The sequence below is a fragment of the Pristis pectinata genome, chromosome 21, assembly GCF_009764475.1.
Source record: "Pristis pectinata isolate sPriPec2 chromosome 21, sPriPec2.1.pri, whole genome shotgun sequence".
NCBI classification, from domain to species: Eukaryota; Metazoa; Chordata; class Chondrichthyes; order Rhinopristiformes; family Pristidae; genus Pristis; species Pristis pectinata.
Window position 1 is genome coordinate 25,850,214 of NC_067425.1, and position 13,345 is coordinate 25,863,558.

At 42.2% G+C, this 13,345-nt stretch overlaps 2 protein-coding genes across 6 annotated transcripts in view; one reads left to right on the forward strand and one right to left on the reverse strand.

Moving 5' to 3' along the window:
• Window positions 1-1,740, forward strand: part of LOC127581416 (E3 ubiquitin-protein ligase RNF43) — a 157,866-nt gene extending 156,126 nt beyond the window's left edge. For 2 of the 3 annotated variants that reach the window (XM_052035817.1, XM_052035818.1), the window contains exon 9: window positions 258-1,731. In XM_052035817.1, coding sequence (XP_051891777.1) covers window positions 258-301 — 44 coding nt within the window. In that variant the 3' untranslated portion in view covers window positions 302-1,731. Of the gene's footprint in view, window positions 1-257 lie in introns of all 3 variants that reach the window. The other variant, XM_052035816.1, reaches the window with a different exon arrangement.
• Window positions 1,741-5,497: 3,757 nt separating this feature from the next.
• Window positions 5,498-13,345, reverse strand: part of hpda (4-hydroxyphenylpyruvate dioxygenase a) — a 36,221-nt gene continuing 28,373 nt past the window's right edge. For all 3 annotated transcript variants that reach the window (XM_052035548.1, XM_052035551.1, XM_052035550.1), the window contains 5 exons: window positions 12,893-13,055; window positions 11,360-11,431; window positions 8,306-8,428; window positions 7,371-7,487; window positions 5,498-6,296 (listed from right to left, as the gene is read on the reverse strand). In XM_052035548.1, coding sequence (XP_051891508.1) covers window positions 6,186-6,296; window positions 7,371-7,487; window positions 8,306-8,428; window positions 11,360-11,431; window positions 12,893-13,055 — 586 coding nt within the window. In that variant the 3' untranslated portion in view covers window positions 5,498-6,185. The remainder of the gene's footprint in view (window positions 6,297-7,370; window positions 7,488-8,305; window positions 8,429-11,359; window positions 11,432-12,892; window positions 13,056-13,345) is intronic.

Genomic DNA, 13,345 nt, shown 5'->3' on the forward strand with positions numbered 1-13,345 from the left:
GGATTTAGAAATAAATTCCCTTGAGGGACTTCACAAAATAAACCGTAAACACTTTGATTACAGGTCCAGTAGGTTACATGTGAGAAAACTTCAACCATTCCTAATGGTTGAAAATTTGCTTCTCTAAGGATGTTTCTTTTCTCTGGTATCATAGCTCAGGCACAGGTCACATAGTCTTGACTCATTCCTTAGCTACATCACCTGTAATATACTAAAGTTTTTTCTAAATGTCTGATTATTTTTTTCATTCCAACCAGGTACCAAATCAAATGTGGAAGAGATTTGTGAGGAAGCCGTGTAACTGATGTGACAAAGAAAGCCACAGCAGGCAGGACACGAGGCAGAGGTGACAAGACCACGAAACTGGCAAGATGAGGGGCAGGCATGGAGAAGCCGTGTATCTGCGGATGAGAGTGGTACATGCCTGGAGGATGTGTGTAGCTGGTGGATGAGGGTAGAGACGGACGGAGAAGCTGTGTAGCTGAGAGCAGGACGGGCGTGGAGAAGGTGGGCTCCAGCTGGATGAGGGTGGTGAGAAGTGTGTAGAAGTCCTATAGCGGGCAGATGAGGGTGGGGGTACGTGGAGAAGTCGCATGGCTGGAGGGAGGAGATGGGATTGGTGCAAAGGTGCCATGCAGGATGAAGATGGGGGTGTGGAGTTGGTGGGGTGAGGGGGCTACACGTGGAGAGACCGTGTATCTGGAAGGATGAGTGTAGGGCTTTGCATGAAGAAGTTGTGTGATGTGCCGATAAGGGTGAGGACCTGTGTGGAGAATCCATTTGGATGGCAGGACGAGGATGGGAATACATCTAAAGAAGCCATGTAGCTGCTGGTACGAAGTGGGGACGGATGTAGAGAAGCCGTGTAGTTGGCGGTATGACGTGGGGATAGGCGTGGAGAAGTAGTGTAGTTGGCAGCGTGGGCTGGGGACAGACATGCAGAAGCCATGTAGTTGGCGGTATGACGGGATAGGCGTGGAGAAGTGGTGTAGTTGGCAGCGTGAGGTGGGGACAAACACGTAGATGCCGTGTAATTGGTGGTACGAAGTGGGTGCAGGCATGGATAAGTCATGTAGCTGAGGGTGTGATGTGGGAACAGGCATGGAGAAGCCACGTCGCTGGCAGGAAAACGCATGAATGGAAAAGACTGATATGATGGATTCAACTGGCAGGATGAGGGGCAGGTCCAGTGTAGCTGTGTAGCTACAAGGCAAAGACCAAGTTATTTCAAAAGTTTTAAATATTTGATCCAGGACGTGAATCTACAGAAGCATCGCTTCGTGACATTGGTGCTTGTAATTTGTCAATATCCATCTCCTTCAGGAATACGAGTGTATCTACAGCTGTTGGAGAGCCTTTGTCAAGGGAATCTTCCAGGTTCTCTTTGTTTTCCAAAATAGTCTAACACATGGCATATTTCTAGCACTTGTCACCAGACCCTGACTGTCAGATAGAAGCACTTAAAGACAAATGTATCTTGCAGGGCCTTGTATTGACAAGGGCTCCACAGTATATTTTGGGTACTTTGTATTAAGAAAAAAATCTTTTTAAAGTGTTGTATTATATTTGTATAGAAAGTCATTGCATTATGATAATATGTTCTTAATATATTTATTTACTAATATATTTATCCTCTACCAGGGTGTGTAATGTAAAGTGCCTTATAAATGATCAGTGCTGTCACTAACCTGATGGTCTGGCCCTATTCAGATTATGCTCCAATAAATTATTTTCAATTACAAAGGTGGTTGAATTGTTTGTTTGTCATAACTCTAGCTGAATTGCAAGGTTCTTGAACTGGTCACCCATGCAGAGTGGTGGTTCTAAGATCTTTGGATTCCCACTGGTGTCCCTAGTGGGTATAGATTACTTAGTGGTACATAGGTAGTAGAATACTAAAGGCATAGGTCAGTTTATTGAAAACGTGCAAGGATAAGAAAATTCTTTTGTGGAGATCTCTAGGAATTTGCATTTATTGGCATCTCTCTATGGTAGAAGATTGTTGAGTTCAGTGGTACTCGTCCTGGACTCAAGTTTGTTGAGTGATGCAGCTGCTTAGATCCGTCATAATCCTAAAATGAACCTTAGAAACGATAAAGATGATTGGCGGAATCAAAAGGTAAGCCATTGCAGAGCACCCTGTTTCTGCCAGGTTTGTAGTCACATTGCTGATGTGACCAGTCCAGTTAAGCTGCATGTGGTGACCCATGATGAAATTGAGAGTGAAGAGCAGGTAGCCTGACATCACCAGGACGTACCAGGAATTACAGGGTATGGAGGAAAGACTTGAAATGCCACAGCTGTTACCACTGAGCAGAAAAAAGTAAATGGTGATTGTAATTTTCCTGATTTACTCCATCCCTTCCATTTCCTGATTTACAACTAGCCCTGGTGTGTTACTTGTATTCATAGTAACACAAAGATACCTGTTCACTTCATCTACCATTTCTTCATGTGGGAATGAATTATATTAATAGTTCAAACCTAGAATATACTTTGGCCATCTAGTGTGATGTTCTTTCACTTTTTGCGAACTGGAAAGAACTCCTATGCAGGTAGATTGACTAATTTGGAAGTTTAAAAACATTGAACAGGTCAGGTTGTGTATTCATTTGTTTGCCATGTTACTGAACACTTAATAGGAAGGTACTTCTGGTTAAAACATAACAATCTGATATGAGAATGATTCAAGCTACAAGATTTAAGGGAAGAAAATACTCAGTGTAATGATGATTCGTACATACAGTGCCAGAGAATGACAAGTGGCAAGGTGTAACTTTTGTGGCAGGCGGGCATGTTATGTTGCCATTTGAGGGAATGGTTCCAACATGGAAAAATCAACCAACCCAAGTTGGGTATGTTTTTAACAAAACAGTCTTGAGTCGGAATCAGTGGTAGGTATGTCACTCCTGGGTAAGGTTATGGGTTCAAGTTTCATTCTAGGTGGAAACATCAGTGCAGCACTGAGGGAATGCTGTGCTACTGCCGGCAACATCCTCAGGATGAGACGATAAATCGATCACCTGGAATTAAAGATCTCATGGTACTGTTCAAAGCAAGAGCAAGGAAGCTCCCCCATTGCCGTGGCCTGTGCTGGCAAATCTTGCCTTTTCCATTAGGACTGAATAGTTTATAGAATGAGTGAAAGACCTGACAGGTCTGTTCAGTTTCTTGGATTAATGCAACAATCTGCACTTCCATTATTAGACTGCTAAATCCCAAGCATGTGAAACCTCAGCCTTACCTTGCCTGAAATTTAACCCCACACTTTGACAGTGGGAATCTTTCATCTCCTGTTTTTAAAAGCCCCAGTGGCTCTCTGCTCACCGGGTGACAGCTTTTCCCCAAGTCAACAGCCCTGAGCAGGAACTTTACTGAGTTTGAAACCATGTCCCTCATCCTATTCAATGTAAAGCATTTTATTCATTTCCACTCGTCCACTCTCTTCATTCTTTCTGAAACATGAATCATGCACATTCTTCGCAATAATTAAACAAATCTTTGTTCCCTGAACCTGTCTCCACAACTCCAGCTGCCTTTTTTTTGTGAACTGGGCCTTCCTCTTTTTGCCAGTGGGTAGGGCAAAGGATGAGATCGTGGCTTTGGCAGTCGGTCTGCTGACAATGCTCAGAAATGTTTTATTACTATAATGCATAAGTGGGCTGAAGATGAGCTTCTACTTACAAAATGATTTTTGTGTTCAACCAACATTTTTAGCTATTTCTGCTCAGCTCATTTGAAACTGCTTTATTTAATCCAAAACAAAGTTAGTAAATCTACATTAAGTCTGGTTTGCTTAATATCAACTCTCCCCACCTCTCCAGCCCTCTCAACAATTCTCAAACCTGTTTTCTGATTCTGTCACATTGCCCAGGTGCTAGTATTTATATGCAAGCCTTGAAAGTGCATGTACATGACTTCTGAAGCAAGGCAAGATGGAACTGGACTCGGCTGTTGCTCTGTCCGCTATCAACTGACAAAGCATCACCGCCCAGAGAACCTGGAGAAGGGAGCAGGTTGACAAGAAAAAAAATTCTGTGATTATGGGACCATTCATCCTGCAAAACTCAAAAGATATTTCCTTATATCTGTAATGTCTCAATTTGACTAATCATTTGCTAAATTGGTGAAAAATATTTGGATGGTCCCTTGTTTGGCAATTTAGGTTCTCTTGTGGAGATACAGATATATATTATGCTGGGATATGTTGGATTGTCTCCTGTGAGTACTGTTCTGGAACAGTATGTGCCTTTATCCAAGGGTGCACATTTTGTAGCTCATTTGACGGCTCACTTTTAAAATCAGTGCTTCTTGCTTCCTTCCTAAAGAAGCTGGGATCTTGGAGAGGCCAGATCTTGAATTGTGTCCATAGCATAAATGGAATACAGGGGGCTTCTTTCTCTCTCTCTCTCTCTCTCTGTGATACTGATAAAGGAAGTTCACTTATTGATTTCAATAAAATATTGTGACAAATGTATTAACATTTATTGTTAACACTTACCATGTGTTGTTTTAAATTTCAGATGGAAATGAGAGGCATTGATCAGAGTTGCATTTTGCTGGCCTGTCTCTGGGGATAATGTCACTGGAAGTCTTTCATTCTTCAAGTCAAGAAAAAGTCTTCCAGCTACATCATCCTCTTGGAAAACCAGAGAAATAAAAACTTTGTCAATTTTAGGAAAATACCCCTCTGACTGCAGAAGTCAGTCAAATAATTTTCAGGTGACTGAGTGACACCCAATCTCTTGATACTGTTCTGGAATTTGTTTGCCTTTAAACTAAGCCACAGTCTATTGGCCAATATCTCAAAGTTTTTCCGAGACATTCTCATTTGCCAAAATTGGACACAGTACTTAAGGTAAGGTCTTGTGTGATGACTGAATACCCCTTTAGCATTCAGTCAACATTTTCATTCTGCTTGAAATGTTTCTTTTTTTTAAATCAACTTTGCAATTTTATAATAATCTCAACTGGTTATAAACATAATAATGAAGCATACACAGCTGCTTTGCCTCCAGTTCCAGCAGAGTACCACAAATGGATAATCTTGGGCAAGACAATTACAACTAATATCCAAAAATACAACCCATCTCTTGTCCAAGCCAAACAATGCCTGTTAATGCCACTGGACTCTACGTAATATATTATTTTGCAGCATGTTGTGAAAGTATTCTTAAACTCAATTTTATAGGTTACTGCCTGCCACTGAGCAACAAGTTCTTCAATTGCTTCAGCTAGGTTGGTGAAATAGGAGCCATACTGAGATTCACCAACTAATTGGCTGGGGTTGCATGTCTGGAGTCTGCCATCTCTCAGGAGAACGCATTGTTTTAGGTGGGTTGGAGAATGAGTAAATTGTGATAGATAAGGTATCACAAATTAAGGCATTCACAACCACAGAATTGTTACCTTTTCATAATTTTCCATCGCCAATAATCTCCAAATTTATTCAAATTGCTGAAGTTCAAATGTTGAAAAACAGGCACCAGTCGACCAGGTAGTTTGACGTGTTTATTAAATACACTCCTTTCGTAGGTTAAATTCAGGACTTGCCCAATGGGGAATGTTTTTGCTCTATCGTGTTGTGCACATGTAGCTTGTGTATGTGTGTGTTCATGTCTATGTGCAGGGGAGGGAACATACATCACTTGTGTGAAGGTATTGATGATTGTGGGATGCAAGCAAATGAATGTATGTGAAAGTGCTAGACTGTACATTTGAGCTACACATCTACTGTAGATTCAATGTGAATTCATGTTGCACATGGGTGTTTATGAATTGTGATAGGTGCAAATTTATACACAGATGGGGGTGAATGTGTGTGTGCAGGTAAACGTGGTGCAAATCCACATTGGTACTCAGTGAATACTGTGATTGAGCTGGGAGAGAGCTGTGGTATGTTTTTTGAATCAATGAGCTTGAATGACCTGTGACCTTTATCACAAGTAGTATGGAGAAGTACATGTATTTAGGAATTGAAATGACAGCAAGTCCAGGCTTATAGCACAGGACACCCACCAAGGCTGAGAAAGACTAATTAAAAGCCATGATTATGTGACAGCAGCTTTGGATTTAAGTTTGTAAAGACTCTGGGAAGAGGTAAAGGCTGAGGAAGGTGAAGAATTCCTAATACTAAGTGTTCAGAAGTTCTCTAAGTGTGTGCTGTGATTTGCTGGCCAGTTAGTTTAATAAAATGGTTGCACGTTGTTGGTTGTGTAAACAGTGAGATTTCCTCTTGCGTCTTGATCGTATTCAATAGCTTCAAATAATGATTTGAAGTTTCCAGCACCAAAGCCCTTCAGACAGAAAAGTTACATGCATTGTTAGATAATGTCCAAAATACATGACAGCTGTACATATTCTAATGGATCCATGTTGTTGACTGAGGCAAAAGGACTGAGTCTGTTTAATGTCCTGTTCGGAACAGAAAAACTTAATTCCATGGAACAACAGCAGTGAATATCTCCTATCACTGCTCTGTATGAACTGTTACTCGTTGTCGATTAAGGTCTGTCAATTGGTTTTTTAGGTGTTTGCATATTTCTTTTCCATTTGTTTATTTTAGTCTGTTGGCAGTCACGGCCAACAGGCGTAGACTGGTGTTGATTTAAACGTCATGCCTCTTTAATGCAATGGCAAAAACACAGTGCATACACACCAGAAGACCCCATGTTAATCCCCAGCTGTGAGGTCCATTATTGATTCCAGTAGTTAGGTCGCAATGCCAACAGAGGAGAAAACTAGCTGGTATTCCTGCCGTGACAGGAGTGACTGGAGTGATGTGCTGGATTGTTAGTGGAGGCCCAATAATGTCACTCTCACTCCCTATCCAACATCAGCCAATATGTTCAGGAGAAGACTGGTAACATTTGCAGCTTGCTGTAGGTATGGCAAGACTCTGCCCATGGGCATTGGAAAGGACTCTAAAGTGGAGCCCACCAGCCCCATGACAGGGTGAAGGGTATCACCCCTGACTGGGTGATTGTTGAGGCCAAGGAGTAGCCTGGACGACATGGAGAGTGCTGGCAAAGACCTGTTTACACCAGTATTCCAGGGATGGAATGAGATTGGGAAAGAAAATGATTATTTCAGATTGATTTATATTAAACTTGTGCCACATTAACTTGCAATATTCACAGACTGGGTGCAGATCAACAATAACACAAAGCAGGTGGATGTAATATGCATCTTCAGATGCATGACAGTGTAGTGCACATTTTTACAGATAAAGAACATCGGCTGTATGGATCTTGCATACTGTACTGTGCATGTGCACAAGAAACCAATTGCTGGAATATGCATCTAACTAAGGACTGGGTTTGAAGCTGTAACCTGTATGTGCACAGATGAGCGTGATTGATGGTACTTACATTGTGATTATGTCTCTGTATCACCTCCAGGAAGAGTGTGGGCCTGTCTTGGACAGGTTTGGTGAAGATCTGCAGCAGGTAGCCTTTCTCATCATAATCAACAAGAATCTTGAGCTCCTATTTTGCAGACACACAAGAAGTTTCCAAATCACAGAATCGCACTGCTGTTATTGGAAGTGTTGTGCATAAAAGGAAATTATTTACTTACCCCAGACATTAGTATTGCTGGCTGCCTAATAAACTATGGGAGGATTGGGCTGCTTTCAAGACTCTACTGGAGGCTCCAGCACCGAGGGCCTGAACTATAGTCAGCTTCTGCCATTAAGACGTTGGATGTGTGCCTGAAGCAGCCATTCCCATTGATCACATGATATTTTGACTCTGCTTACAATCTCGTCACTGGATTATGCTCCCTCATTGAGGGAGTAGCACTGCTTATGCTTAGTCAAGACTTGACTTCCTCATTAACAATGCCATAAAACAAACATCGTCAAAGGCAGGTATTTACTTCAAGTGTAGAGGCCCTTTCTGTGGAACCCGTTGTCGGGTGCAAATAGCCAGCCAGCGTGAAGATAAATGGGCATTTCTGCTTTCAATCAAGCTGAATGACCACATTGCTGTAAATGTACATAATTTATATGCAACTATTCCCCCACTTACTGCACTCTTCAACACAAATTACCCTGTTTTTAGTGGAGAAGATGCTAGTTTCTCTTTCTTGCAGTCTTAAATTATTCTCTACATTGAGTTGAATGTTTGATGATTAATGCTCAGTATCCCACCTTCACCCAATAAATACTGTACGTGTAATGTTTTTAAGCAGGACACTGTGGAGGGAGGTGATTTCTCCATTGCAAAGGCTGTCTGTTAAATGTTTGGCTCAGAATTGCCTTCACTCTTTGCACATAAGAGACCTGATATCTGTTCAGATGTACCTGTAGCTTTTTCAGGTCCTCTTGCACCTTGATTTTCGCAGTCTTTAATTTTTCTTTCAACTGATCATAATAGGAATCTGGGGTGTTCAGGAACTCCATCCCACGGTGTTTTAAATTTGCAATCTGTCAACAGTTGAGAATAGGAATCAGCCACACTTCAAACTACAGCTCTCCACCCTTAAAAGTACTACAAAAAGATTGTGGCAATGGTAACACAATCACGGCTGGGTTACAGCCCCCAGGAGAAAGCAGGGAACACACTGATAATATCACTGCCTCTCCACACAAGCTGAGTGGTAGGTACAGTCACAAATAACAGCACAGCTACAATATCACTGACCTAAAACAGCCTGAGGGCTGGAAGCAATTCACCCATCTGCAGTCTGAGAGGTAGTTTATTGCCAAATGACACCCTTAAATGGAAAGAAGTCTCCATGGTACATTTGTAAAGATTTGTAATGTTGTTTGTCACTTCCAATTTACACTTTCCTAATCTACAAGAAATCTCTTGCACAATTTAAAACTGCTTCTCACCCTTATCTTTCAGTTAATTTACCAAAACACAAGCCTTTAAATAATGCCCTTCACAATATTCCAAAGCACCTTGAAGCCAATGAAGTACTTCCTGAAGGATAACCACATCAAAGATGTAGAACATTCAGTGGTAAATTTACAGAATCATTCATCCACATGAATAATAGAGAAAAGAAGGGTTATGTGGGAGGGAAGGGTTAGATAGATCTTAGAGCAGGATAAAATGTTGGCACAACATTGTGGGCCAAAGGGCATGTTCTACGTAAATTTGCAAGCAACAATCTTCAACAAAAAGTGATGTAATAATCGTTAGATAGGATTTCCAACAGTGCACCACTGCCACATCACTGCACTGGTGCTTTAAGCCTAACTTCTGTCCTCATGTTTCTGGAGTGGGATCTGAACCCAGAGTCTAGGTGTGCTACCACTGAGCCTATCTCTGTAGGAGCCTCATATACTGGAATCCAAATAGCCCTTGCACTGTGGTGAATGCAGCCACAGCTCTCCTAATCCATACAGCTGGGTTTCCTGTTGCTGTGGAAAGTGTAGGTATGTGGCTGAGGATCAAGATATCTTTATTAGTCGCATGTACATTGAAACACACAGTGAAATACATCTTTTGCATAGAGTTATCCTGGGGACAGCTATGATCAGATCTGCAGTCACACAACAAGCAGACACTAACTTGCCAGGTTCACACATAAGAAATGGCCACTGAGATGATGTTCTAAGGGCAGCAGGTATCCCTAACTCTTTTCTCTAAGAAGCATCTGCCCTTTCCCAAGGTTTAAACTACAGCACTGAGAACACTGGAGGATTATCAGGGTTTTCTGTTGTTCTTGCTGCTGCCAGCAGAGTGCATTGTTTTCAAAGGTGTGTTTTTGAAAGTCTGGACAAGTGTAGATCTAATAGGGCGGTGGTTTAGTGCTGCTGCCTTGAGTTCCAGTCCTAGGTCGGATCCTGACCTTGGAATACTGTCTGTGTGAAGTTTGCATATTCTTCCCATGACGGTGTGGGTTTCTACCAGGTGCTCCAGTTTCTTCCTACATCCCAAAGATGCGCTAATAGGTCCATTCACTATTGTCAATTACTCCATGGTAAGTGGCATAAGAACCAAAGGGGAGTCTAAGGGCATGCGAGAAGTTCAGGGCTGCAGGAAGGAGAAATGGGACAGATGGAAGACCTATGCTGGGAGCTGACATGGACCCGATGAGCTGAATGGTCTCCTTGTATACTGTAGTAAGAAAGTAGTTAACTGCACACCGAACCGCAGAGAGAAACTAGTTCTGTTGGCGAACCACAGAAATTTACAGAACAAAAAGGAAGCCTTTCAGCTCATCCTGGTACACATGGATTTTAGATAAATCCCATTTCCCAGTTTTTGTTATATTGCTCTGCAAGTTATCATTCCTCAAATTCTTATCAGATAGCTTTAAATTGGTGAGGGTTTTATCTCCACGACCCTTTCAGGCAGTGAGTTCCACTTATTGCATAAAACTTTTTTTTTTCCTCAATTTCCCTTCCCAGGCTGCTTCATAGGTACTGCCATACCTAACGCAACCCCATGGGACTCTCTGAGGAGAAAGCTCCAGAGTCACTTGCTAGCACCAATCATAGATCACTGTTCACCATCATCAGCACTGTGCATGTGAAAGCACCAAACTTAATTTATTCATTGCACCAAGCAATCCATTCATCCCGTCTAGTTACCGATCTCTCTCTGCTAAGAGAAATGGGTTTTTGCTGTCACCTTGTCCAGGGTTCTCATATACACTGCAATAAATCTACCCTCAACTCCTATTTTCCAAGGAAAACACTCCCCATCTTGCCAGTCTCTCCTCATAAATTCTCCACGTCTGACAACACCCTCGTAAACCTTCTTGCACTCTCTCTAGTCCCATTACACCCTTCCTGGGGCACAGTGACCAGAACAGGGCACAGAACTCTATCAATGGCCCAACTAATGTTCTATACAGATACAGCGTGACCATGCTGCTATTTATGCACAGCCAATAAAGACGAGAACCCTGAATGCCTTTGTAAACACTTCATATACTGTCCTGTGACTTACTTTACTTTCCAAATCTTTCAATTAGATCCAAGCCTATAATTCTGGTGTAATGATCATTCCAGGGCTTAAGGCCCCATATTTTCAAACAACATACATGGTTGACAAAGGCCTTTCCTTAACTGTTGACCAAGATTAAAATCTAAAGTTGCAAAAGCTATAAACTCCATTATACTTGTAAAGTTTGGTGTGTCTTAGAGTTGCTATATGACTAGTACTGGAACTACAGTTTATTGGATGGTCCCCATTAGGCATCTGTGGAAAATTGCCTTCCCATTGGCCATCAATGCATAGTCTGATTAAAAAAAAGCTGAAAAAAAATGATCAGGGACTGTTTGCCATTAATCAAGTTTTCTCCATTTCAGTCAAGGTATACATGATACAAAGTTAGAATGATTACATCCCGAGCTGCCTGGAATAAAATACGGTGGAAATATAATCAAGTGACTTACAGACTGGATGATATCAGAGGTGTTGAGAGCAATGTGCTGCACTCCAGCTCCACCATAGTAATCCACATACTCCTAGAGTGAGAGAAGGGCAGAAATGGAGGTATTAAGCTATTTCAAGTGCAGTGTGTTTCATTACTCTCCCTTACCATTGTTTTTATTGAGCACTGCCATTTCTTGTTGCAACAATCTGAGGACTCCCTTGAGTCACTTGGCAATATGGTTCACTATTACTGGCGCCGCATGTGTGAGAGCACCAAAATGAGTCTACTCCTGGCAGCAAATGGCAGGATTTGAGATTGATCCTTCTCCTGACCCAGATCTGAGAGGAAGATACTGAGAGGAAGAACAGAGGAGGCTGTTCTGAGAAGGTGCCCATGACTAATACACAGATTGTCTTAGAAGGGAAGGTTGGACAGACTAGGCTTCTATCCACTGTGAGAGGGGACGATTGAAACATGTAAGATATAGAGGACATTGACAGAATAGATGTGGAGAGGATGCTTCCTCCTGTGGGAGATCCCAGACATAGGGGTTACCCTTTTAGTACAGAGATAATGTTTTTTTTCTCTCTCAGGACTCTTACTCAAAGAGGGTGGAAGCCGATTCTTTGACTACTTTTATGGCAGAGGTAGGTAGATTCTTGATATTGGTATTGGTTTATTATTGTCGCTTGTACTGGGGTACAGTGAAAAACTTGTCTTACAAACTGATCGTACAGGTCAATTCATTACACTGTGCAGTTACAGTGAGTTAGTACAGAGTGCATTGATGTAGTACAGGTAACAACAATTACGGTACAGAGTAAAGTGTCACAGCAACAGAGAAAGTGAAGTGCAATAAGGTGCAAGGTCACAACAAGGTAGATCGTGAGGTCATAGTCCATTCATTGTATAAGGGAACTGTTCAATAGTCTTATCACAGTGGGGTAGAAGCTGTCCTCAAGCCTGGTGGTACGAGCCCTCAGGCTCCTGTATCTTCTACCCAATGGAAGAGGAGAGAAAAGAGAATGACCTGGGTGAGTGGGGTCTTTGATTATGCTGGCCGCTTCACCAAGACAACAAGAGGTAAAGACAGAGTCCAAGGAGGGGAGACTGGTGTCCGTGATGCGCTGGGCTGTGTCCACTACTTACTGATAAGTAAGGAAGTAAAAGGTTATGACAGGAATGTGGAATTGAGACAATGACCAGATCAACCGTGAGCTCATCAAATGGCAGAGCAGACTCCAGTCATTGTAATTCTGCCACTAATTCATATATCCAGATTTGGTTACCAAAGAACTGGCAGCTGAGATTTTGGAAGATGCACCTGAACAAGTCATGCTAATTTCTGATAGCTCAGCACCATGTGCAAAATCCATGGTGCAATGAAGGATTAGATCAATCCTCCATTCCCAGTAGCAAGAAGCTATTCCCAGCTTGCACCCAGCCCAACCTCCACTAGCCCACCCCAAACCCTTCAAATATACTGAAAGCACAGGCTCATTAGCATGTGTCAAGGGAGACAGGCAGAAAAGACAGTGGGAAACGCTCACACCTGGATCTGGGATTTTCTCTTTCCAGCAGCTGGCTCATTGATGGGAATTTTGATGGTCTCCTCATAGTTGGTGACGACAATGGAGCGCAAGGAGCTGTAATTAGTGTGGATCTGTTTGTCGTCCACTGACCAGTACCGGTGAAACATCAGGCATTTCTGGTACCTGAGAAATAAGGTCAGAGTTCACATTAATCAGTCATTCCTTCTTCACCATCATATTCAATTTTCCTGCTGTAGGAACAGTACCTGAGGGAAGGGTGAACTGTCTGGTCCCTGATGTTCATCTCTCTGCAATGGATAACAGAGAAGGACTCTACACAAGGCTGCTCTGATAGGCATAAACTGATGAATCACATCAAAGTACTGCAGGTACTGAAAATCTGAAATTAAATCAGATTTGACCGATCTGAAACGTTCTGTTTTTATCTCTCCATAGATGCTGCCTGACTTCTT